This window comes from Lacerta agilis, chromosome 3 (genome assembly GCF_009819535.1).
Source record: "Lacerta agilis isolate rLacAgi1 chromosome 3, rLacAgi1.pri, whole genome shotgun sequence".
Taxonomy (NCBI): Eukaryota; Metazoa; Chordata; class Lepidosauria; order Squamata; family Lacertidae; genus Lacerta; species Lacerta agilis.
In genome coordinates, this window is record NC_046314.1 from 79,399,429 (window position 1) to 79,426,456 (window position 27,028).

At 41.5% G+C, this 27,028-nt stretch overlaps 1 protein-coding gene across 4 annotated transcripts in view; it reads left to right on the forward strand.

The window, feature by feature from the left end:
* The window catches only part of VIT (vitrin), a 38,126-nt gene extending 11,343 nt beyond the window's left edge, over window positions 1-26,783 (forward strand). Inside the window, exons 2-18 of one of the 4 annotated variants that reach the window (XM_033144451.1) lie at window positions 1,495-1,559; window positions 1,966-2,028; window positions 2,434-2,590; window positions 4,179-4,312; window positions 6,610-6,684; window positions 8,170-8,391; window positions 9,488-9,538; window positions 10,711-10,749; window positions 10,875-10,931; window positions 11,653-11,715; window positions 12,795-12,842; window positions 16,527-16,589; window positions 20,998-21,145; window positions 21,841-21,944; window positions 23,191-23,417; window positions 24,714-25,227; window positions 25,812-26,783. In XM_033144451.1, the coding sequence (XP_033000342.1) occupies window positions 1,526-1,559; window positions 1,966-2,028; window positions 2,434-2,590; window positions 4,179-4,312; window positions 6,610-6,684; window positions 8,170-8,391; window positions 9,488-9,538; window positions 10,711-10,749; window positions 10,875-10,931; window positions 11,653-11,715; window positions 12,795-12,842; window positions 16,527-16,589; window positions 20,998-21,145; window positions 21,841-21,944; window positions 23,191-23,417; window positions 24,714-25,227; window positions 25,812-25,990 (2,178 nt within the window). In that variant the 5' untranslated portion in view covers window positions 1,495-1,525 and the 3' untranslated portion in view covers window positions 25,991-26,783. The remainder of the gene's footprint in view (window positions 1-1,494; window positions 1,560-1,965; window positions 2,029-2,433; window positions 2,591-4,178; window positions 4,313-6,609; window positions 6,685-8,169; window positions 8,392-9,487; window positions 9,539-10,710; window positions 10,750-10,874; window positions 10,932-11,652; window positions 11,716-12,794; window positions 12,843-16,526; window positions 16,590-20,997; window positions 21,146-21,840; window positions 21,945-23,190; window positions 23,418-24,713; window positions 25,228-25,811) is intronic. The other 3 variants (XM_033144454.1, XM_033144452.1, XM_033144455.1) reach the window with 3 other exon arrangements.
* Window positions 26,784-27,028: the final 245 nt, after the last annotated feature.

Genomic DNA, 27,028 nt, shown 5'->3' on the forward strand with positions numbered 1-27,028 from the left:
ACCCTCTAAACCGACTGCAGCCAATCATTCATGCTTGGCAAACCTCTTCGGACTGCAAAAACAGGAATTATCAAGCGCCTGGCAGACTACAGTGTGGAAGTTGTGGCTGTATCACTAGCTGTGCAGGTCTGCTGTAATCAAAACATATGTCAATCTACCTCTCATTCACCTATTCCCATACTAGGCATTCTCTGAATCCCATATAAAACTATATTTAACTTCCAGCCCTGCATGCAAAGCTGAGAGTGTTTCCAATAAGCCACTTGCACCAACTATTTTTAAAATGACCATAGTCCCCTACTGTTTATTATGCTATTACTGAAGCAGCTTTATCACCAGTCTAGAGACTAGAGAGAAGGAAAACATCTGCATCTGTAGAAAAGACTGGGCAAACTTACTCCTGAAGAAGATTAGTGACAGTTAACCGCTTACATTGCCCAGGATAATCACATCGTGCCCATAAAGAATTTCTGTTTGCACATGTAATCCACAGGTGGAAATCAAATACTGAAAACCAGCACTTCCATTTAAAAACATAAGATTAGCCATGGCCAAACTGCTTGTGAGATTAAACAATCCACTGGTAGAAGCTCTTTAATCTTCCAGCTCCTTCAAAGGGCATTCTAAAAGCCAGACTATCAATAACATAATTTAAAAGGAGGAATTCTGTGGCTTAGGTGTGGTTTCAAAACATCTATTTTCTTCAAAATGTTAAAACTTTCCCAATATTATTCTTCAAAAGAAGGAAAAGACAGTTGCTTTAAAAATAAAATCTCTTTTCAAAGAGCTATCTGATTGTGTGATCAGTGTGTTCAAAGTGACCACCTTTCCAGGTTTTAGGGCAGTTTCAGCTAAGTGGGCTTGTGGGTCATCAGTGCTATGAATAAGAACTGTCCTGTCCTGTCACACATTTCCAGAGTGCTCCAAATCAGCTACAATAAGTCAAAATCTCCACAGAAGCCTCTCTTCTACGAGGTATGCTTGCTGTTTGGGTGCCAGTACTGATACTCTGGTGTGATAGAAGCAACATGAAGCAGGTAAGGAGGTAAAAACAGCCTTTTGTTGGGTCCCAGGATTTATCTACACAAGGTTTTGGAACGGTTGTATGGTTCTCAAGATAGAATTACAGACTGGTTGTGCTTCTCCCACAGCTATGTCCTTCCAAAAAGCATTCATCACTGACTTCAACCTTAGAATGTTGGTGCTGCTGCTATTATTAAGTCTTCAATTCCAACAAAAAGAAAACATTTTGTTTAAAAAACAGCATGTATCATATCCATTCAATGAAAAATAATTTAAAAAACCACGTCCCTCATGTGTCAGTTTTAAAAATAAATAAGCAAACATTGGAAGGAACTAGGGTACTCCGAAAGGACTTCAAGATAACCTTAATCTACTCAAACAATGATAAACCAAACCACAGATGAATGGTAAGGAAAATAAGATTTTTAAACTAAGTGAAGAAGTATTGGATTATTATTTTTTACTTTACAGTCACCCTGATTAAAATTCCAAGACTCTCATCATGAAGTCAAGAACAACAATTGCAACAATATTTGGTAAGTAACCAAGCAAGGGGCATACTTTCATATTTTACCACCTCTGCTTTGTTTGCTTGCTTTCTTATATATAGCCCACCCTACCCCACAGATTCAGGTTGAGTTACACCACTTCCATCAGAAAAGACAGATGAGCCACTGCCTCCAAAAGGGTTTAAAATCTAAGATCATTGAAATACAAGGTTTGGAGTAAAAAGGGAGATTATAACAGTACTGATGTTTCATTTGGGGAATTTTAAAACTGCTGGACACAACCTGGGAGTAAGCAGCATGGAACTAAGGGATGCTTATCTCTGTGTACACACGCATAGGATTGCACTGTACATTCTAGAAAACATTCAGTGTCATGCAAACAGATGCTGCAAATGTCTGCTTCCCTCACATTGTCCAACTTGCTCTGTTTCAGCTCTGTTGCTGACTTGCATCTATGCCACCAAAGAAGCCACGAAGAAGAAAAAGTCCAAACTATGTAAGTGAAAAAAGCAATGCACCTGACTGATGGAAGATGGGAGCTTTCAACCCTGTGTGAGAATAGGGAGAGGCTTCATGTGTGGTATTCACTGCACATCTTGGGGGCATACCAGATCACTTCCGCTTAAAGCAAGTTACCAAAACGGGTTGTATCACACAGCTTTAAATACATAAGGAAGTAAGAAAAGTGCTGCTTGATCAGGACAAAGGGCTGTCTAGTCCAGAATCCTGGTTCACTCTTCTTTGCCTAAAAATGTACACCACTTGAGTACTAAAAACAAAAATTGCATTAAGTGTATATGAACAAGCAGCTGCTGACATAGCACTTCTGTGTTAATTGCATGGTTTCAATGCTACCAAGAGAACCAATATTAAAAATAACATTCCGTTTATGCCTTCACAGATGTTCCTCAGATCGACTGTGACACCAAAGCTGCAAAGATAATCAACCCTGAATTTATCGCTAAGTGTCCCTCTGGATGTCAGGATGTCAAATATCGTGTCTACGGCACTGATATCTATGCTTCTTTTTCCAGTATATGTGGCGCTGCTATTCACAGGTCAGCAGGGTTGCCCTTCAATCTCAGACAGCACACAGAACCACAGGGAAATAGGATTGTCGCTTCAGTGGTAGAAACTCACAAGGTGTGAGCAAATAATTCTACAAGCTCAGCAGTTCCACAGTCACTTAAAACTAATAATCCCTTCTTCTCCCTTTAACTTTGCTTCACTTGATAGCTAACCAGGTACATATTGTAGCACATTTATTTTGGGCTAACAACCTTTTAGGGGTAACAGCAAGCACAGAGTGCTCACAGCGGCAGGATGAGCTTGGTTTTCTCACAAAAGGTGTGCATACCTTTAGGTTGAGTACTGGCATGAACATCAGTCTTGCTTCTCCTTCAAACTTTAGTTTTACCTTTACCTTTCATAAATTTATCTCATTTGTTATTTTAAGAGGAATTTCTGTAAAACTGGAAAAGTTTAAATGCAAAACTATTACCGTAATTATTATCATCATCATCATTTGTATACCGCCCTTTATCCAGGGCACTTCACAACATAAAATTACATAATATCAACACAAACCAAATGAAAAAAACAAAATCAAACCCTGTTCCAATAAACACATTTAAAAGGCCATAGATTGTTTAATCAGGCAAAGGTCTGGTTATAGAAAAAAAATGCTTGATGGAGATATATAATGAAGGCACCAGGTGAACATCCTTGGGGGGAGCATTCCAGAAGAGGGAAGCTACTCCAAAAAACAGGTGGTTCTTGTGTTGTCACCCTCTGGACCTCATGGAGGGGCCTTACATAGAACAGCCTCAGATGAAGATTGCAGGTTCTGGCTCTGTTCATATTGGGGAGGGGGGTCCTTGAGGTAATGTGGTCCTGAGCCATTTAAGATTTTATAGGTCAAAACCAGCACTTTGAATTGAGCTTGGAAGCTAACTGACTACTAGTGCAGGCAGGCCAGGATTGTTGTAATATGCTCAAATTGTCTTGCTGTGGTGAGCAATTTGCTGAATTCTGCACCAGCTGAAGTTTCTGAACTGTCTTCAGAGGCAGCCCCATGTAAACTACTGTTGGTGGAAGGAGGTGCATTGGCAAACATCACAGGAGCCAGTCAAACAATGGAACCACAGTGATGGATTCCATGTTTGGGCCTTGGTTGGTCACAGTATGTGCTGCGGGTAGAACTCGTTGATCTTAATTTGGAAACTCTGAAATCTTTTTCTTGCGCATCAGGATAGATTAAGCACGTGGAAGTGATTCACATCAGAGGTTTAGACTAGGTACATTCCACCTAAGAATTATCAGTCCTGTAATTATAAAGTAGCTTGCCAAATGGCTTTAGTGCTGCACTGTGGAGTTAATGAGCACCAGAAAGCATATCTCAGTGTGTCAGAGACAGAGGTAAACCTAGTTTAAAAAAACTCGAAGAAGAAGAAGAAGAACTATCTGTTGGGTTGGAAGAAGAAGAAGAACAACTATCTGTTGGGTTGGAACAAGTCCAGTTCTGAGAGGAGTCTGGAGAAAATGTGTAAGGCACCTGGAATTTTGCACCTGTGTAGGTTAGGGTTGCCATTCAAAAGCCATTCAGCATTCTAGGGTGTTTCTGAACTGAATGCCTTCTTTTTGCAGTGGTACAATTGACAAGTCTGGAGGGAAAATCCTGGTTCAAAAGGTTGCTGGACAATCTGGCTACAAGGGTAGTTTCTCCAATGGCATCCGATCGTTGTCTTTACCACGGTGGCGAGAGTCCTTCATTGTATCAGGTATTTTTATACCTAATCTCTTTGTTTTTGGCACCCCCATACTTTGAAAACTAATAATCAGATGATCTGATTATTGATACTGAAGCATTGATACCCATATAATATTGGCCCCATCTGCACAATACATTTAAAGCATTGCCATACCACTTTACACAGCCATGGCTTTCCCCAAAGAATCATGGGAAATATAGTCTGTTAAGAGTGCTGAGAGTTCATAGGAGACCCCTATCCTCCTCACACTGTTACAATTCCCAGAGACTGCTGGGAAGAGGGATTGACTGTTAAACCATTCTAGAAACATAGCTCTATGATGGAGAAACTCTCAGCATCCTTAACTATAGTCCCCAGGATTGTTATCAGTGACATACTAGCATTTTAAATGTATAATGCAGATGTGTTTTAAGTCTGCAGGGGTAATCTGGAATAATTTTGCTTTGGCGTATTCTTTCAAATAATTCAGACATGCCAGAGATTGAAACCAGTCCAAATCACTTGGAATTCTTCCCCTCCACTCAATAATTCCCACTGCAAATACAAAAATTGCAATAAGTCATCTGTGAGTGACATCTAAATAGCAAGCCAAGCTAGGCTTGAGCATTTGAGCTGCATCCATTGCAACTGAGCTCATTGTCTACAAGCCAAAATAGTGGCATTTCAAAGTTTAAAACAAAACCATACTGGCAGCGTGTTTCCACTTAGCAAACAATTAGGAGTGTGGGATTTGCCAGCTTGGCCAATCAAGATCTGTACAAAGGCCCATAGAAAACATGGAATTAGGGCTAGGAAGCCAAGCTAGGAAGCAGGATATTGTGAAGCACACTAGGAGGTATGCAAATTGGCTGGTACTCACTTTCAGAGTATTGAAATGTGCTGGCTTTTGTGCAAACGAATGACTCCATTCAGATCAATGAGAGCTCCCTGCTAAAGTAACACAATCTATTCTGGATGTCTTTGGGGAAGTTATGGACATTATATTCATCTTAGTTTTCCATGCAGCAATTAAAGTATGCATTAAAAATGATCAAAACTGCGGTGACTATATTGCCAACCGTTTCTTTTTTAAAAATCTATTCACACATTTAGGGTGAAAATGAAAAACCAAGGACTAGATACTGCATGGCAAGCCAATCTAATTCACTCCCTCTTTGTTTGATTAATTACATGCTTAGTCTTGGGCATGTTGTAGTTTTATCACACATCAGCCTGAATTTCAGAGTTGTGTATACTTAAGCCCATTGAAATTAAGGTGCTTGATAGTGCATTCCTATACATGCCTACTCAGATGTAAACCACATTGAATTCAGTGGGATTTACTCCTATTGGGTATATTTAATTAATTCATTTATTTAACAAAATTTACATACCACTTGATTGCAGTAAAACATCTAAGCAGTATACATGAGAGATTAAAATTGTAAGATAAAATTCAGTTAAAACAAATATTTAAAAATAGTTAACAATAACAGTGATGTAAACACCTCTACGTGTCTGGCTAGGTCTAGTATATGATTGCTTGTTGCTATAAAAGTTCTTAAGACATTTACTTACTGCTGTAAATGTTAAAAACATTTACAGTTTCTAAAAATGTTGCTTTACAATGTAGTTTGATGTGGGAAATGTCAAAAGAGGTAACATATGATGTGGCACAATGAAAGGTTTATGGTTTGTACCAGACTATAACTGTCACGATCTCCCATATGTGGTTTAAATGTGAACTCAAATGTAGCTTACACACACATTGAATTCTTTCACTATTATCATGGTAAATCATGGGATTTAAAAACAATCTGTAATAATCTGAACCATTAAAAATTATGTATGTGGTAAATAAGGGGAACCATCTAGAGGCGTGGGGTTGTTCTTTGTGAGGTAGTGTTTTATTTGCATCCATGACATACATCTTGGTTAGTTCAGTGGAATGAGTTTTGTTATGTTACCCTTGCAAAAACAACCACCACATAAAGACATAAATGGCAAAGCAATGTGAAGTTGCTTGTTCTTTAATATTAAAGCAGTTTTACGCATAAAAGGTACTAGGCCACCCACATGTTCTTTTGTACCACAGAGCAGTTGGCGTGGCAGATCTTGCAGTGAATAATTGAAAGCCCATGGGAAAATTGCAAAGGTCTAAATTAACTGAAGGCTGATTTAAGAACTTATATTATGCTAAATATGTATATCTTATACAGTACTGCATTAGATATGTGCTGTAGATCTACTTGATTAAAATGTGTTTGCTTTATTGCAAGGTCATGTACTCTCTCCAATTTGGCTTTGTTTGTTTGTTTGTTTTCCAGAGGGCAAACCAAAAAAAGGTGTGCAGTACCCATCAACACTTGAATATTCATCTTCCTCAAACACACCTGTTAAAGGCAAGTGTAAGATTTTCTGCTGGGTGTGTGTGTGTGTTGTGTTGTGTTCTTCCATCTACAGCTCCACCTGCACTATACATTTAAAGCAGCATCTTACTGCTTTAAGTAGTCGTGGTTTCCCCCAAAGAATCCAGAGTACTCAAGTTTGTTAAGTGCGTTGAGAGTTATTAAGAGGCCCCATTTCCCTCGCAGAACTACAATCCACAGAATGGTTTCATGGTCAGTCCCTCTTCCCAAGGAACTCTAGGAATTGTAGCTCTGTGAAAGGAAGAGAGGTATCCTAACAGCTCTACAGTTCCAAGTTACACATGACTTGTTGCCATGACAAGAGGTGGGTTGTGTTATGAAACATGGATGCAGCATCATAACACAACGTTTTTGTTTTGTGTGTGTTTTCAATGTTACTTTGCTGAAAAGTGTTTAGTACCTAAACACAACCACAAACACTCTACAATACAGTGAGGAGTTCAAATCCCAGTGTCTCCAGTCACATTGTTACTTATCTGTATTTTTAAAAAGCAGCACATCTTTCACCCATAAATGTTTCAAATAATCTTCTTGCCACTTTCCTCCACAGGGGAATATTAAGCCATGTCACGTAAACAAGATTTGGCCTGTCACTAACTAGAGTCCATGACACTTTGCAGCAAAAGACTCTCTAATGGAACTTGAACTTGAACTATTTGATTAAATATTAATTATTGAACTGAGACATTACATTTGAACATTTTCAGTTTGTGAAAACTATTTAAAGATAAAGTTTGTCCTCTTGATCGGACATATACTCTTGAAAATTGCATCGTTATATAAATTGTATGGTTGTATGTTTCTCGTTTTTTATGTTTACTGTTGAGTTTTTTATGTTTACTGTTGAATAGGGATTATTCTCATTATTGAATGGTAATTGTTGGCCTCTTTGTTTGTTTTCTAATTGTGTATATACACTAACAAGAACTCTAATTTACTTCATATGAGCAGGGCCATCTTAAGTATATCTGGCGCCATGGTGCAAAGATCCCTCCAGCGTCCCCCCCCCCCATTTCCCAGAGTTGCCGACCTTTTTACAGTGCTGCCGGCAGCTTTGCGGGGATGGAGGAGGAGGAGGGCAGCGGCTGGAAGCCGGTTCCTCCAACAGGGAAGAGGCGGAGGCTCTGGGCGCAGTGCTGCTTCAGTGAGGCGGGTGAGGGCGACAAACCGATGCCGGGAAGCGCCGCACCCAGCTTCTACCTCTTCCCTGGCACCCTCCAGAACTTGTTGCCCTGGTGCCCAGCGTAACTTGCCTCTATGGGCAAGACACCCCTGCATATGAGACTCAGCAATGCCATGCCAAGTGTCAAATAAAGCTGGTAGCAACCACCACACACAAGCACTCCAAAAGAATGTGCGGCTGACACTAAATTCACAACACCTATAGTTTTACATCTCTGCAAATAGCAGATAGCATTTTCTTTGATATTAATTCACTATATTTCTCTACTAATACAGGAGGTTCACAACGGAAAGAGTATCGGACAACTGCAGTGCCATTACAAACTACACAAGGTGCATTTACAACAGCAAAAGCTGCTATCAGGACAACGGAATTTGTCAGCACAACTCCAAAGCCAGCAACAATCCCAACTACAGTCACTACAACCATCACTATCCAGGCAACTACTGGTGTAGCTACAAAGCCTCCAGTTGCGATTCACAAGGTCAGGGACATAGGTGAGCAGAATGGCAGAGGTCATAGTGGCTTAACAATGTGTTTGTGCTATAACAGGAGTGAAGAAACTTCAACCTGTGGGTCTAGTTAGGTCTCGCCAAGCTGTCACCTGTAGTAAGACAAGTAAAATCTCAGCACAGCTAAATTCAAAAGGAAGACTCTTGAGTGTGTTCAAGCCATGTTGTGAATTCATAAAGCTCTGAAGTGAATTTATAATTTACCTGATGCCATAGGATGTCAGCTTACTCAACAGTTGGGTGCCCATACCAGGCAGCAAGTCAGTATGCCAAGTTCAATGCCTGAGGGTCAGTTCACACTACCAAAGTCCAAAATCCAAAGGTCAGGAAACAAGGTTCATGGTCAAGCCAAGTCCAAAGTCCAGTAGTCAGGATACAATACAGAGTCAAACCCGAAGCACAGTCCTGTGGCGGTCCAGAAACACCCAAACCAAGGCCCATCAACATGGGCAGTTGAGCAAACACAGTCCCTCAGCTCTGCTTCCCTTTTGTAATTTCCATGCTGATTGCAGCATCTGGGCTTGATGAGGCAGGTGACCCTCACCTGCTCCAAGCCTACTCCAGCTGAGGAATCACACACCCCTCCTCCCAGAGCTAGTGAGCCCCACCTGGCCGAGTAGGGAACTGGGCTGTGGGCACTTGCCTGTCTCAGGCTTCTCCCTACACCTCCGAGCCCGCCGTGTTCATGGGGATAGGGTCCCCTTTGGCTCTGGTGATGGGTCTTGCTGCTCTGGTTCCTGTGCATTGACGTTCATCCCCCTTCCCATCCTCTGCTCTTACAATTTAAAGAAGGGTCATCATCTTCAAAGAACAGTGCACTTTGACCATTTGTTTTCCATCGCCTCATCCTCTGTTTTGCATACTGATATTTCTCCTTTTCCATTTGCTATAGTGAGGGCTTCTGTGGTTCGTTCTTAGGGAACTGTTTAGGGAAGCTTTTAAAGTTTAACAGACAATTGTATTTTAATATTTTGTTGGAAGCTGCCCAGAGTGGCTGGGGAAACCCAGCCAGATGGGCGGGGTATAAATAATATATTATTATTATTATTATTATTATTATTATTATTATTATTATTATTAGGTTCTAGCAACATCCATCCAGCTTACTCCTCAGTAGCAGCTGTAGCATCAAGTAAGTACAGAGGCAGTGCATTGTCATACAAGGACTGCAATCCTAGGCCTCCCATGGAAATCAGTGGGCTTATGTCTGATTACACACCATGGGAATGTCTTTAAATGGCCATTGTTTTATCTCTTTCACTAAGGAAAAAATAGCTTAACTGTTCAACTAGTTTGCATCTTTCTTGTGACTAGACCCATCTCTACATAACGGGTGGGGAACATTTTGGGACTTCCATGTGCTGTTGGACTCCAACTCCTATTAAGCCACACTTGCTGGGACTGATGGGAGTTGGAGTCAAACATCTGGAGGGGCACAAGTTCCCCATTCCTGCTAAGTAATATATCTCTCTCTGTGTAATTATTGTTTCATAAAACCTATATTTAATCTCATTTGGTAGAGCCTGAGAATCTTAATCTCAGGGTTATGGGTTCCGAGCACAATTCAATGTGTTGGTGCTGACCTTTAAAGCCCTAAACCAGGCATAGGCAAACTCGGCCCTCCAGATGTTTTGGGACTACAACTCCTATGATTCCTAGCTAACAGGACCAGTTGTCAGGGATGATGGGAACTGGAGTCCCAAAACATCTGGGGGGGTGAGTTTGCCTATGCCTGCCCTAAACGGCCTCAGCCAAGTATACCTGAAGGAGTGTCTCCACCCCCATCATTCTGCCCATACACTGAGGTCCAGCACCGAGGGCCTTCTGCCGGTTCCCTCACTACGAGAAGCCAAGTTACAGGGAACCAGGCAGAGGGCCTTCTCGGTAGTGGCACCCGCCCTGTGGAATGTCCTCCCACCAGATGTCAAAGAAATAAACAACTATATGACATTTAGAAGACATCTGAAGGCAGCCCTGTTTAGGGGAATTTTTAATGATTGATGTTTTAATGTATTTTTAATCTTTCGTTGGAAGCTGCTCAGAGTGGCTGGGGAAAACCAGCCAGATGGACGAGGTAGAAATAAATTATTATTATGGGTTTGAGTCTCACGTTGGGCAAAAGATTTTTGCATTGCAAGGGGTTGGACTAGATGACCCATGTGCTTCTATGTTAAAAACTAAAGGATTAGGACAAGAGTCTCTTACCTCCTACAGCTATAAAATTATCACTTTTAAAAATAAATGTTTTTTAAAAATAGTTTTGCGAACTGCAAGTAACATTTTCTGTTTTAATGCATATTTTAGGGCAGGTTCAAGCTGTACAAGGAAGAACCCAGAATCAAGGTATGTCCTAACTTAAATGGATATATATTTTCTTCATTTCAGCTAAGTTTATTTTAAACTAATCATATTTACTAATTACAATTTATGTTCAAGTTTATGTGTTGACCAGTAAAATATTTTTAAAGCATTCAGAGGCAGTTCCAGCCATGCAAGTAACAGAAATATCGCTCGACCTAACACAGGTAAAACCTTCATGTGATTTTAAAAATGTTTTCCGCTTATAAAAAGCAGCAACCAGAGCCCACTCTTAAAGACGTTTTCCCCAAGTTACCTACAATTATTACTTAGGAAATACACCTAAGAAATACTGGATACAATTTAGCCCAAGTTAAGAATTTTAATTCCCTGTTATTTCAGTAGAAGATATTGAAACACATGCTCAACTCTCCCTGTGAAATCGCTGGGATTTAAAATAAAAAGATTTGGCTGGATTGCAGCCATTCTGATTCTGCAGCATTTCTGTATTGTTATTATTTGTTGCATTTATATACCACCCTATACCCACAGACCTGTAGTGGTCTGCTAGTTATCCTCTAAAGTTCAAACTACTTGAGTCAAGTTATTTTGTAGGCGTCGAAATCCATAACCCATTTACATCACCAGGGCAGTTCTAATAAAGTGAACAGGACTGACCTGATTAAATCATGTATAGATTGCAACCCAAGCCCAGGAGATGTCAATTGACTTCCGTGTGATATTGTGATAGCATTTCAGGCTGTAAATGCTCAGGAATCAGAGTGCCCATCCTATTAAAATTTGCTGAAGCTAAACTGTTTTGACGTACAGGGAAGTCCTTAATAATACTTCCCCCATTTTCAAACTGGTGGTTCTTAGGTAATGAAATAGACTCACTAGAATTATGCCCCTGTGTATTAAAGTTGACCCTTTCGACAAACCGCACAGGTCTTCAACGGCAAGAGCCAATTGTCTCATTCCGGAAGCCTTCCACCTCTCCTGCCAATCTGGGTAAGCTGCCCCATAAAACAAGGCAGATTTTCACAGTATTTGTCACCTAGATTTCTCTGGGCTTGTTAGTCTGAACCAGAAGCACTACTTCCTCTCACCTTATATGCAAAAAAAATCTATTGTTTTCAACAGAACAGTGCTTGAGTCATCTGAGTATTCTTTTACATCCAGTTCCCTATGTCTGGTACTCATGATAACAACCAACAATTTGCTTCATTTCAGGCAGTTTCCTATATATGCAGAATAAACTTTAGTCTCGATTAAAGTATTGTTCCTAAGGGCCTGGTGTTTCATTGCAGATCTGTACTGCAACATGTTCTTGACATGATCATAGTGCATTAGTAGTGGGTTTAGCCTGCTTTGGTCTGTTCTGCAGTGTTTCCCAAAGCTACCTATCACATTATTGCTATCTGGAGGGGCTGTATTTCAATAAAAGCAGGACAAAAATAAATCAGAACATTTCTGGTATAAGAAGTTATGGGATTTCTTTCTTCAGGAAGTGGCAGGATATGCGGTGATTGGAAATGAAGCAAAAACAAAACAAAACTTTTGCAGGTGCAAACAGTATTGAAAAGGGAGGTCCCATATGATTGCCCCAATAGCATCATGAGCACAAATCACCCATCTCACATCACAGTATCTGCCCAAACACTGGAAATTGAGGTTGACAAAAAGCAACAACACAAAAGGCAATTTCCATTGTGCACCAGCCCATTCTTTGAGAAACAATCAGTAAAAGAAATGGTTTGTTTTTTATTGTTGGAACAAACAGTATGAAGAAAACCACATAAATACCCTCCTCAAAAGTTCATGTCAAAACTTTAAAAAAAAATAATCATTTGCTTCTGGCACAGAATGTTTCTTAACTTAATATTTCACTTAAGGAAGGATCTGTCATATCCATGTCATTCTCTATTGATTCTGTTTCTTACATATACTTCTGCTTATTCTCACATGTACTCTATTTTACAAAAGATCTCGCTTAAAGGTACAGCATTTGTTCTGTTAACTTCAGATTGGTTTGGGTTAGTGGTTTGCTTTTAAGTAATTACTGTTTTTCCCCCTCTTGTGTGTGGAAGCTATAGAAACAGACTTGTGGAAACTGGGATCAAGCCTTTTTGACACAGGTAGTATTACGCAATGTTTTCAAATCACCAACTCTGTCATTTTAAGGCTTTCGATTGGAGCTGCATCTTTCCCTGCCTCACACAGGACATAGGTGGGCATGGGTTGGAAGAAACAGCCTCACAGGCCAAATTAGGACCCCTAATTGCAAGACCTAATTAAGTACACAGGCTAGAAGCTCCCCCACTTGCTGCTTTAGGAAGAAATTACAAGGCCCTTTTTTACATGAGAAGCATTTGCATGCTATGTGCAATAAATCTACCTGTATGATCAACACACATTATAAACTCCCACAGAAATGTTCTGAATGGTGGCTGTCCTGAGTATGAATTGGGCGAATCCACACTTACTTTTTGCCCTGGGCTTTCGAGGCACAAGCCCGCACTTCAAAACTTTGTGTCAAAGCACTCTTTTTCTTTTTCTTTTTTTGCAATTCACAGTTTGGGTTTCTAACGGATTGCCATTTGTGCCAATCCAAAGCAAAAAAACAGAGCCACTCAGACACGGAGCTTTAAAGTGTGGACCATGCCTGGAAAGTGTGGAGGAAAGGTAAGGGTGGACAAGCCCTGACAGGAGCAAATGGAATGTAGGAAAAGAAAATTGCATTTTAAAATATGGTCTATATTAAGCTATGGCAAGAGAGGCAATTTGTTTTCATATTTAGGTCTGCATCTGTGTGCTATAAAAAAAGAAGCCTTTCTAAAAATCAGAAAGCAGAGAGTCACAGCTGAAACATGATCAGACGGTTGGAATGATGAATCTGCAGGTGAGGGGTCAAAGTTATGGAGGATCCTGCCAAATGTACATGAAACTGAAAGGGATTTTAACTTAATCCATCCAAAAGCAGATTCATCACACGAATCTTGCAGGTTGTGTAAGTCATTATGTTGCAGTACATGTGCTTGTGAACACACCCTTAGTCCTATTCCATAATGTTTTAGCTATGCTTTGCCCTTTCTTGTTAGCTTAAGTGGGAGAGTTGTTGTGCGAGGATGGGCTTGCATAGGCAATGCATCCATATACACAGGTCAGAACAGCCAAAAGGTTTACATTTCCAAGTTGAATCTCAGCACATGTATCAGGGTGTTAAGAGATTACCATCAACAGAAAGTAAAAACACTCTAAATGTTCAGGTGGATGTCTGGATATCTATTTGCAGGCGAGATTATTCATCACACAGCTTGAGGTGAGAAAAGGGAAATTTTCCAAGGAACTAGAATACAATAAAAAATTAGCCCAGTGATTAAGTTTGATGCATGCTGATTATCACTTCAAAGAGAATTATTTTTAGTTTGTATGTGACAACTATTGCCTGAGTGGAGATTTAATGAGCCCGGACAGCTGTGACAACTCAGTGGTGAAAAAAGCTTAATTGGCTAGCAGTGAAGCACCAAGGCAGAGTGAGGGAATATTCCCAGGACTGACAATTCCAAGGACTAACAATACAGTCTTCAAGCCAGCCTGGGAACCTAGAAGGGCTCACTGGAAAGGGCTTCCTTTTTCAATTAGCTCTCAGTGATACATGATGGGTGGCATTTTTATTAAAAAGAACTATATAATGATCTAATTGCATTCAAGCCGTGGCCTGAAAGCCAGGCTGCAAAGGAAAGACCTCAGCTTAAACTCAAACAATGGCCCCAGCTGCAAAGTCAGAATGAGAATGCACTTCCGACTCTTTGCCAGCTGTGAATCGGCACCAAATTCAAAAAGCACCAAACCAGCCACGGAAAGGAAGAATTAGGGGTGCAGCTAGAGCACACTCTCAATGCTTTCTTTTCAGTTTTACCTCTTGGATTTACCTGTCCAGCACCTGGTATCATATGACACCTGGTGATGGATGGGGAGGGTAAAGGGCACAAATTGAGCCATGCCATACTGTGAGGTGAAGATTTCCTGTTGTTCAGTCGTCTCCGACTCTTCGTGACCCCATGGACCAGAGCACGCCGGGCACCCCTGTCTTCCACTGCCTCCTGCAGTTTGGTCAGACTCATGTTAGTAGCTTCGAGAACACTGTCCAACCATCTCATCCTCTGTCATCCCCTTCTCCTTGTGCCCTCCATCTTTCCCAACATCAGGGTCTTTTCCAGGGAGTCTTCTCTTCTCATGAGGTGGCCAAAGTATTGGAGCCTCAGCTTCAGGATCAGTCCTTCCAGCGAGCACTCAGGGCTGAATTCCTTCAGAATGGATAGGTTTGATCTTCTTGCAGTCCAGGGGACTCTCAAGAGTCTTCTCCAGCACCATAATTCAGAAGCATCAATTCTTTGGCGATCAGCCTTCTTTATGGTCCAGCTCTCACTTCCATACATCACTACTGGGAAAAGCATAGCTTTAACTATACGGACCTTTGTCAGCAAGGTGATGTCTCTGCTTTTTAAGATGCCGTCTAGGTTTGTCATTGCTTTTCTCTCAAGAAGCAGGTGTCTTTTAATTTTGTGACTGCTGTCACCATCTGCAGTGATCATGCAACCCAAGAAAGTAAAATCTCTCACTGCCTCCATTTCTTCCCCTTCTATTTGCCAGGAGGTGATGGGACCAGTGGCCATGATCTTAGTTTTCTTGATGTTGAGCTTCAGACCATATTTTGTGCTCTCCTCTTTCACCCTCATTAAAAGGTTCTTTAATTCCTCCTCACTTTCTGCCATCAAGGTTGTGTCATCAGCATATCTGAGGTTGTTGATATTTCTTCCGGCAATCTTAATTCCGTCTTGGGATTCATCCAGCCCAGCCTTTCGCATGATGAATTTCCTACTGCTGATCTCATTCTCAGCTTTCTAGAGGTGTAACGTTCAATTAAAGATAAACACCACATGGACCATGTTGTTCAGGTTTCAAAATGAAATTGTTGTGGGGTAAATTCCATGTAGGATGACACAGTGCAGTTCACACATGAAGCATAAACACAGTCTAATGTGCGGAACAGAGCCTTGTTAGCGTTTTGTGGTGTGCCCCAAAGTGCAAGAATGCCTGGCGATAATTTACAGTTCATTGTGGCGAGACAAGAACTCCTTTCTATGTTTCCTCATGGCACATGTAATTATCACACCTCTTATATCAGCAAATAGTCAAAACAAAATAAAAACAAATTCTTTCCAGTAGCACCTTAGAGACCAACTAAGTTTGTTCTTGGTATGAGCTTTCGTGTGCATGCACACTTCTTCGCATGCACACGAAAGCTCATACCAAGAACAAACTTAGTTGGTCTCTAAGGTGCTACTGGAAAGAATTTTTTTTATTTTGTTTTGACTATGGCAGACCAACAGGGCTACCCACCTGTATCAGCAAGTAGGGCTGTGAATTTTAATCAGTAGGTGAATCAACCACACATATAACAGCCTAACACCCATGAATTCCGAAGTCAAATAAGCTAGTAGCTACCACTACATCTCAGGTGTATATGGTGCATATTTTCTTATGTATACCCTGCCCATCTGGCTGGGTTTCCTCAGTCACTCTGGGTGATTCACAGCACATGGCATAACATACTAAAACATCAAACATTAAAAGCTTCCTTAAACAGGGCTACCTTCAGATGTCTTCTAAAAGTCAAATAGTTGTTTATTTCCTTGACATCTGAAGGGAAGGTTTTCCACAGGGAGGGTGCCACTACCAAGAAGGCTCTCAAAAATATGATGTCATCATCTCATGCCCTTTGTATTTAATAACCATGTCATTATTGATCATTCCAGGTTTCAGCTCCAAGGAAGATGTGGTCCCCAAACCCCTGGAACCAGTTTCACAGGGAAACCCAAGTATGTGCGCCAACCAAGTATTGACACCTGAGAGTCTGGCCTTTCAAAGCTTCAGCCACTGGGAGGAAGGGAGAGCCTTCTTACTGGGCTTCCCTGTTGTGATTTATGTGGGGAGGGAAAGAATGGATGTACCAGGGCTCAGGAGTTTGCAGGGCCTCATTACACTCCCAAAGATGTCATCCGGGTTGCAGTGGAGTCCACATTTTGCTAATGAGCTTGGGGGGAACTGAGTGGGTTCTTGTTTTGTTTTTAATTAACTTTTGCTGAATCCATTCCTAAGTTAGCTAAAGAGAAATCACCCAGGACTAGTTATTGGTTTTTACTGCTGCAGACGGAGCTGCTATTTAATATAAATGGGATGTTCGAGGCGCACATTTGCAAGAGCTGCAAAAGTTTGCCTAAAAATTCAGTGAAGCAGCCCAGGGTGTTACTCCTCTCAGCCCCAGACAGCATGCTCAATGGGCAAGGGTGATGAGAGGGTTTTAGTCACGCAGGCATGTCCAACAGGTAGATCGTGATCTACCGGTAGATCACTGGATGTCTGTGGTAGATCACCGGTAGATCAGTGGCTGCCCCCAAAGAAGCTAGGCTCCCCTAAAAAAAGCTCAACATCTTTGCCCTGCACCCCTAAAATGACCTGAACCACCAAAAACAGGGCTTTCCTTCCTAAAAAAGAAAAGCTCAATGTCGCTTTCCTCTTCCCAAAAGAAGCTCAACAACTTTTATATGAACCCCCCCAAAAGGGGGTAGATCACTGCCAGTTTTTAACTCTGTGAGTAGATCACAGTCTCTTGGAAGTTGGCCACCCCAATCTAGAGCATAGGTAGGCAAACTAAGGCCCGGAGGCTGGATCCAGCCCAATTGCCTTCTAAATCCGGCCAGCGGACAGTCTGGGAATCAGCATGTTTTTACATGAGTAGAATGTGTGCTTTTATTTAAAATGCATCTCTGGGTTATTTGTGGGGCATAGGAATTTGTCCCCCCCCCCAAAAAAAATATAGTCCGCCCCCACAAGGTCTGAGGGACAGTGGACCGGCCCCCTGCTGAAAAAGTTTGCTGACCCCTGATCTAGAGGATCACTGGTCCCCTATTGTTGGTCTGTTGCCATGGTAAAACCATCAGGGGCTCCTGAGCAGTCATTATATATATCTGATTATACAGTAAGGTTTCTTTTTTTCTGACCCAATATAGAATTCTATTTAAAGTGACGCTTTATCCTAACATAGGGGTTGAACTGCTATGTTGTTGGACTGCAGTTCCAATATCCATGGACATTGATTATGCTGGTTGGAGCTGATGTGATTTGGAGTTCAGCATCTGGAGGGCTGCAGATTCTCCATTCCTGTCTTAAAGTACAAACATAATTGGAGAAAATGCTACCTGGTGTAGGGAAGCGTGGAGGTTTTTCTGCCAGGCAAATCAGAATGAGAGTTAGTTTATATGAAAGGGTAGTTGTTTGTTTGTTTGTTTGTTTGTTTTTGGAATACAGTGGTACCTGTAGTTACAAACTTAATTCGTTCCGGAGGTCCTTTCTTAACCTGAAACTGTTCTTAACTAGAGGCGTGCTTTCGCCAATGGGGCCCCTTGCTACCGCTGTGCCGCTGGCACACGATTTCCATTCCCATCCTGCGGCAAAGTTCTCAACTCGAGGTAACTCTTCCAGGTTAGCAGAGTTTGTAACCTGAAGAGAGGTGTCAGAACTCACTATGAATGCCTCCCTCGTTGTCTTATAATGGCAATGGCATCCACCTGAGAGGTGCCAGAACTGAGTTCTCCATCAGACCAACGGCCCTGCTACCGTAGTCTAGCATCCTGTTCTCATAGTGGCCAACATGGGAAGCTCACAAGTAGGACTCAAGCACAGGAGCGCTCTACCTCCAACTGATATTCAGAAGCACGAAACTCCAGCTGTGGAGGCAGAGCATAGCCATCATGGGCCACAAGTATGTTGAGCCTCTCCCCCTGCCCCAGAGGCATTAATTTCATTCTCAAAACTTGCCCTCCTATTTCTTGCTCTTAATGCCATCAATGTCAATCTTAGATTATGGCTACTCAGGGACAAAATTTATGAATCACCTTTAAATAGCTGCAGGAGAGTGCTATTTTCCTCCTAAAATAGCAAGGCAGATGTATCTGCCTCACCAGATTTTATCACAGTTCTCCGCAAATAATTGCTAGATTTTGTCAGGGGTTTACGCTTCTGGAGCCAATCTTGTAATGAAAGGAATGCCATGCAGGAGCCAGGAAAAATCTCAGCACACAATACAAATACTGATTTGGAGTAAGGAAGTTGGAACACACTCGGAACAAGATCAGTCACAAAGGGTTTTGTAAAGGGCATGGGGAATCTTTACAGGCCTGGCACCTCTTCAGTGAAATATACCCTTATTGGCACACCTGTCTTGGTGCGAGCAGTTTCAAATACAAACCACGCAAGAAGCATGACTAGGAACAAAAACCATTAATTGCCATTTAAGCTTATCCAAATGTTGATCCCTTTCAAGGAAATGAGTATTTTCTCAGCAGCTTAGAGCAAAAGAAGAGTAGACTGCTATTTCTTGAAGGCACTCCGTGCAGGTCAGAATGAATAAATTTGGTTATTTAAAAATATATATAATGGAGAGAAGAGGTTGCTTTAGCTTTGGGTGTTTGTCTACTGTTCTGTGAGCCAAAATAGCAAGAGGAGTGAGGACACGTGCATTTAAAAGACTACAATCAAGTTTTTAAATATCCAGAGTGGAGAAGCAGATCTGAAAGCCACAAAGGAGATTATCATTCTTTGAATTACTTCCATGTCTGGCAAAATAGCAATTCCCACTTCAATAAAGAAGGAGATTTTTGTTCCAGCACTAATTAAAGAACACTGTGTGTGTGTGTAGGGTTTTGTTTTTTTAAAAATAGCTATACAAATCAGAATGGAGAATACAACCACAATGCACACTAAAATGCAGGAAGGAAAGAGAGGCACTCAGTGTGGTAAAACTTTCATGTGGTAAGACTGCTGCTGGACTGCACCACTTCAGTCTTGGTGAGATGGGGGTAGAACAGTTGAATGCTCCTTCCTATAAAACACACAGTGCATATAGAAAATTAGCAGAGAGGAGAAAATTCTACTGTTGCTAACTCACAATATGCTCATCTTATAGGCGCAAGGAAAATTTTGTTTATTAGTTTGGGTTTGTTCTGTGGAGATGCAATTAATTATTCAACCTCACACCAGCATCCTGAAGTAGCTCAGTCCGCATGAGTCACATATAAATAACTGCTTGTCTAAAGTGCCTCTGAAGTCCAAGTCTCGCAAAGTTGTCAAATCTTACACAAAAATTTAATGACATGATTTGAATATGACTGCTCCTGATGTATTCAAATAGCCCACATGAAGCTCAACCCTATTATACATCTTCTGAGAAGTTGGCCTCATTGGGTTCAAATGGGATTTAGTCCCAGGTAAGTGTGCATAATACGACTGCATCCTTAGTGTATGTGGGGATTCCTAAAAGTGCCTTCTGAGCTAAGCTTTTCTTTCAAAGGTTTGTGTGATTTCAAGGTGGCCTGTATCAGCTGATATAGCAGAAGTAGAAGGAAGAATCATAGAATTGTAGAGTTGGAAGATACCCTGAGGATCATCTAGCCCAACCCCTTGCATTGCAGGGATATTGCAGTTGTCCCATACAGGGATTGAACCCATAGCTGTCAACTTTTCCCCTTTTTTAACGGGAAATTCCCTTATTCCGAATAGGATTCCTTGCAAGAAAAGGGAAAAGTTGACAGCTATGATTGAACCTGCAACCTTGGCAGATTGGGAACCATTGGTAGATATGGATGCAGTCTGCAGTAGATCGTTAAGGGTTTCTGGCTTCTGATTGTCAAACCATAGCAACAGCCAAACAACTTTCCCCACCTAGATTAGCCTGCTGAAATGAAGTAAGTGGACCAGGAGAAGAGAACTTTTGGGTTTAAGGACTGTAAACTTGGTTCAGTTCCGGTATTACCGGGTAATAAAAACACATTTCAAAGCTCAGACTCTGCTCCAAGGCACCATGTTCATTAATCGTGTGTGTCTTTTTATACTCAATTCTGGTTGGTGAAATTTTGGGGTTTTTTGGGGGGGGGAGTAGATTAAACATTCCTGAAGTTTGCCCAGCTCTGTGGGTGGAATGGTTTACAGAAACAGAATTCTTTCTAAAAAGAAACAGAAACACTAGTTCTTCTCTACTTGCCAGGTAGGGTTATTGTTATCTATGTCAAGTGAAGCTTTGTAATCTTTGGTAAATTCTTTGAAAGATTGAGTACATGCTCTGTTATCATGGTCCGAGGTGTGTTTTTGTATTTTGATGTCATGCAGGAAAAACACAAAATATATGCAAAAGTACCTCCAAAGTTACTGTAATCTATTCTTTTTTTTCAGATTGCAAAGTTGATTTATCCTTCTTGATAGACGGCAGCTGGAGCATTGGTAAGCGCCGCTTTCAGATCCAAAAACAGTTCCTCAAAGATGTTGCTCAAGCCCTGGATGTGGGCCCAGCTGGTCCTCTTATGGGCATCATCCAGTATGGGTAAGAGAGTATTACATATTTTCATAACATCTGTGCTGTCTAGCATCCATCTCCATGTCTGTAGCAACACCACAGAACTTCCTGTGGCTAACTACTTAATACACTTTTTTTTTGTTCTACAAATTGAAGCAGATATGTATCTTACATTACTAGACTGCACCAGCACTGCATCATAAAAATCATATATCTTAAGTTAGGGCCTTGTTAGCTTATTTGATATATCCAACCATGGTCGAAATCCAGTCTTAACCTCCATTGTCAGAAAAAGATTTCCAAGTATAGAGGTTCTCGATTGTTCCACAACCTTTCCACAATCACCTGAATGGAGTGTGTAGACCACAATTTGAGAACCTCTCTAATAGCCCATACTTCAGGGATTATGAGAGTCTAACAACAGTGGGGGAGACCACAGGTTCCCCACTCCTCACCCATCAAAGGCAGCTGCCCCACCTACAAACATTTTTTGTCAATTGATTTTAAAAAGCAGCCACAAATGTAAGTTTCACGTATTACGTGTTTACACATTTCTATGAAAACACAGGAAATAGTCATGCACATGTTCCTGATTGAAAGAAATTACTATAAATTACAACTAGTATCATTAATGTGTTGAGAGTTAATGCCATATTGTGTATGACCTTACTTTCCTGGGGATAACACAAAACAAAACTGCTCCATTTTTATTTTATGAATAGTGATGACCCTTCAACTGAATTTAACTTGAAGACCTATACAAACTCTAAGGATCTGCAAAATGCCATAGAGAAAATACTACAGAAAGGAGGATTATCCAATGTTGGTATGTATTCTGCACAATACATCCACAACTAATCAGTTTTAAGAATCAAAAGATGTTGGCATGCTTGATATTCTAGGCAGATTGAGGTCAAGACCACAAACTGTCCTCACACATTTCTGGTTCCTCTTCCCCTAGTTTGGAAAATACTTCGTCTTCCAGAAAATCATGGTTTTCTCTGAATACCTTGTCCCTTTCACGGTGCAAATATAGCAGATTGGTGAGACACCAACCACCATAGAGTTCCAAACAGAAATTAAAATACCCAATACCTTAGTCAGTGCTTTTTTTCTTTAAAAATGTTTAGGGGTACTCTCATTTTCCTACTCATATTGAAATACTGCCCCCCCAAATGAGGCCAAACTTAGATTCACAAAATGTTTAGGGGTATGCGAACCCCTGCATATTCCCAGAAAAAAGCACTGACCTTAGTTCAGTAGCCCTTATTGCAAATCTATTCCCTCTTTTAGCTTTTAAAACATATCAGGCAAAAGTTAGAGACACATTTGACCAAACAAGCAAGCAAACCAGGAAGGCACACACACACATACATACATACAAGAAGATTCCACAGCAGGTTCCGTTATTGGATGAGGGATCGCATGCAGATGTGGGTTGTGAATTCACAAATGAGATTTGCATCAGCTTTGTTATGCATACAGTGGTACCTCAGGTTACAGGCGCTTCAGGTTACAGACGCTTCAGGTTACAGACTCCACTAACCCAGAAATAACGCTTCAACGCTTCAGGTTAAGAACTTTGCATCAGGATAAGAACAGAAATTGTGCTCTGGCGGCACAGCGGCAGTGGGAGGCCCCATTAGCTAAAGTGGTGCTTCAGGTTAAGAACAGTTTCAGGTTAAGAACGGATCTCCGGAACGAATTAAGTTCTTAACCCGAGGTACCACTGTATTTGGATGTGAGGCAACCCTTTGACATCATATGGCTCTGATGGGGCATATATGTCCATTTCCATGCGGATAGAAAAATGTATCCTTAACCAGCGACTTAGACTGAACGTGCATTGTTGCCTGTAACTCGATATGGGCCACTGATGATTTGAGAGAATCCTCAAATTGTTGTTGCTCCTGTCCTCAATTTTATAGTTTCTGTTGTTTGTTACGGACAATAATAGGCAAAACAATCATATAAATGGCAAGGAGCTCAGGTTGTAAGAGATTTTAACATTTGTTTTCATTGTTTTACTCAGCAAGTTACAACTCTTACTCCCCCCCCCCATCCTCATGCAGGGAGAGCGCTGTCCTTTGTTAACAAAAACTTCTTTGAGGATGCTAATGGGAACAGAGGTAGTGCACCCAACGTTGCTATAGTGATGGTGGATGGGTGGCCTACTGATAAAGTGGAAGAGGCCTCTCGGCTGGCAAGGGAATCCGGCATCAATATTTTCTTTGTCACCATTGAAGGACCAGATGAAAATGAAAAGCAGAATGTTGTTGAAACGAACTTTGTGGACAAGGTAAGGGGTACATTGGGATGCATCAAGAAAGAGGCAATATTTCTTGTTTCTGAGGAAAGGTGGGATCGGAACTCTTCATCACATGTAGGCGAGTCAATATAAAAGTGAAACATCCTTGCCTGGCCCAAAACCCACAAGTGTGAGTGAGCAAACTGGCTACCACTCTGTTCCAACAACGTCCAACTATAGATATATAGTTCTCTCTTTGAAATATTCACATGCTACAATAGTCACCATATTGAGACTCAATACGGCAAAGTTTTACAAGATCCCCGGTATAAACAGGATGCATCTATGTATACTTAGTTCTTCAGTGGAGTCAGCAAGTGGGACTGCAAGACTCAAGCAATCAACTCACTTCAAAGCCTCAATCAAGTTGTGTAGTGTTAGATCGTGTTTACTGAACACTGTGTACTCTTGCCTCCAGTTTTCCTCCAAAACACACAAAAGTTCTGGATAAACTTCAGTTAGAACTCATTCTCACAAGCTATGTAGTATAGGTACTCAGGTACTCATTACAAAATGCCTCTTCAACTGAGTGGTGTTCATCTGGCATACATGTAGTCTTTCCTGGAAGGTTGGCAAATGAGCCCAAGTTCAGGAAGCAAAGTGGACTTTGAGAACTGTCCTTCAGAATACATCTTTTTCCCCCCTCCCTCTGGACACCCTTTCAGATAATTTTGTGCACTTTCCACTGTGTCTGTGCCATGAAATACATTTCCTATGAACTTCAAAGCCCGTTAATGCCTTCAACCTGGGAAGCCTCCAGACTGAATCGGACTGGCTGATGGTCTCAATTTCCTTTAGGTTTGAATGGGGGAAGAGCCACAGTAAGCCTCTGTGCAATTGCCAGACTGGGAAAGTAGAATGAGGCAAGAAGCCCCGTGTTCATACATAGTGACTTAATGGTAGCTGTATCTTAGAAAATGGAAATAACTTTAAGGCATGAGAGCAAACACGCCTGCAATGAATGTTAAGCCTGTTGACAGAAGTAGAGACAATTCAGATGCTAGTTTTGCAATGTGGCAGGTGCTCAAGTAAGAAGTATAAATGCAACGGCCTACCATTTAGCTGCCTTTAAGCTGGATGTAGCATGTAAGAAACGATAAGGGTGGGTGTTATTCAGCTGTGCTTTCTGCCAGTTTGATGCAATGCCAATTTGTCTCATAAAAACATTTCATACATAGGGACAGAGCTGTTGTAAGGTGAAATCAATGACTGACAGTAATAAATTGCCTCCATGAATTTTTCTGTAACTGCTCTTGAAATTCATTGCTTCTGTTTTCTCTCTTTCAGGCTGTGTGTAGGACCAACGGGTACTACTCCATCAATGTGCCCAGTTGGTTTAGCTTACACAAAGTAGTGCAGCAGTTAGTGAAGCGAGTCTGTGACTCTGATCGCCTGGCATGCAGCAAGACCTGTCTCAATGCAGCGGATATTGGATTTGTCATTGACGGGTCCAGCAGCGTTGGCACTGGCAACTTCCGCACCCTCCTCCAGTTTGTCACTAACATCAGCAAGGAATTTGAGATTTCCGATACAGACACCCGCATTGGAGCTGTGCAGTACACCTACGAACAGAGGCTGGAGTTTGGCTTCGACAAGCACAGAACGAAGCAGGATGTCCTAAACGCTGTCAAGAGAATCAACTATTGGAGCGGAGGAACCAGCACCGGAGCAGCCATCAACTATGCCTTTGAACAGCTCTTCAGCAAATCCAAACCAAACAAGAGGAAGATAATGATTCTTATTACAGATGGCAGATCGTACGATGATGTCCGAGGGCCGGCTGCAGCAGCACATCAGAATGGTAAGCCAGAAGACCCTATAGGCACATATTTTAGGGGTAGGCAACCTGTAGCCCTCCAGATGTCACTGAACTACAGCTCCCATCATTCCCGACCATAGCTTATACAGGCTGGGGGTGATGGGATTTGGAGTCCCGCAACATCTGGAAAGCACTGAAGAACAGAAGAGTCCTGTTCCATCAGATCAAGGCCCATCTACTCCAGAACCCCTCATTTAAAAAAAAAAAAAAGCTTTGCATAAAGCACCCAAACAATGGGGCTCTGGATCTAGAATATGGCACTTAAGTTTTGCAAGCCAGAAGTCTAAGTTTGGTATTTTAAAAAAATGGAGTGTATTTGTATATTCTTGGTGAACATTAAGCCCTTCTATTTTTGAAACACAGGAAGGACATGTATGGGTCATTCAACAAGACAATAGGGAATGGGGATCAACAAGTCTGGGGATTGGAATGCCTCATTTATTTAAGTTTAAACACCTCACCACTTCTGATAATATTTTTGGGCCCTTATTAGAATATTACTTTGAATGCAATATTGTTTCAGATAAGGCATTAACCTCATTATGCACTCATGTTTCTCACTTCAGGAGTCATAGCCTATTCAGTAGGAATTGCATGGGCTGCCCAAGATGAGCTGGAAGCCATTGCTACTGACCCCGACAAAGAACACTCCTTCTTTGTGGACGAGTTTGACAGCCTCTACAGATTCGTTCCTAGGATCATCCAGAACATTTGTACCGAGTTTAATTCGCAACCACGGAACTGAAATCATCAGCAGGCTCCAGGAAACACTGCATCACTACATGAGAAAATGATCGGCAAGCAGTGCCAGCCAGGAGGCTCAAAGGCATCTGTGGCTAAGAGCCAATGCCAGCTCTATTCTCCATGCATGGCAATAATGGGTGTAGACTGATCAATCTCCTCCCCCTCCCCCCCTTGCTGGTTTCAAAACTGATTCAATAGAGGAGCTGGCCACAGTCCTTGGTTAGGTAATTCACTTGACTCAAATCTATAGTTTGGAGTTAACTTCCACATAGAATAGGAGAATAATAGGTCTAAGGCTGTAACCGAGATGCACTGGACTTAGTGGGCATGCCAGAGATGGCATTTGTTGGGTACCACCCCATTTCAACTCTCCGGTGATGCAGAGGGCAGTAAATGGCTAACCAACAGCTGGCTTTAGAATACTGCATGGTGCTTTGGAACCTGGCCTTTAATTAAGAGTTGTTGGCAGACACATGAGGACAGGAAGCAAGCAAAGGACAAGAGACTACAACAAGCAGGGCAGATGAGAATTTGGAAACAGGATTTGGTTCTAGGGGAAAATAATTCCGTATCAACAAAGATGGAGCGTGGCACTCACACCAGCTGTCCACAATTGCTTTGTTGGGCATAACAGCAGAAGTGTTGAAAGAATAGTTTGGGGCAAATTGAAGCTTACAGATTGTTTAATTACACATCACAGAATGTTCAACTGCAGTTAGTTGCAATGCAGACCAGGCAGACAGAGTCTGTAACCTGGCACCAAAAGAGCAAGGCAGTAAATTATATATATGGTTCCTACCAGTTTCCTTCCTGTCTTCATAAACGAGCCCAGAGAGCAGCTTCCCACATGCCTAGTTCAGTGACATCACATTCCTTCCATCTCTTCAGATTCTAAAATCAAGCCTCAGCCAAGAGGGAATCTGCAGTTTTTACAGATGCTTCTAGGGTTGGTGCTGTGATGCATTACAAAAAGCATCAGTGGCAATCTATTATTTATTCTATATCTCATGAGCCAGAGTATTTATCATTGGACATCAGC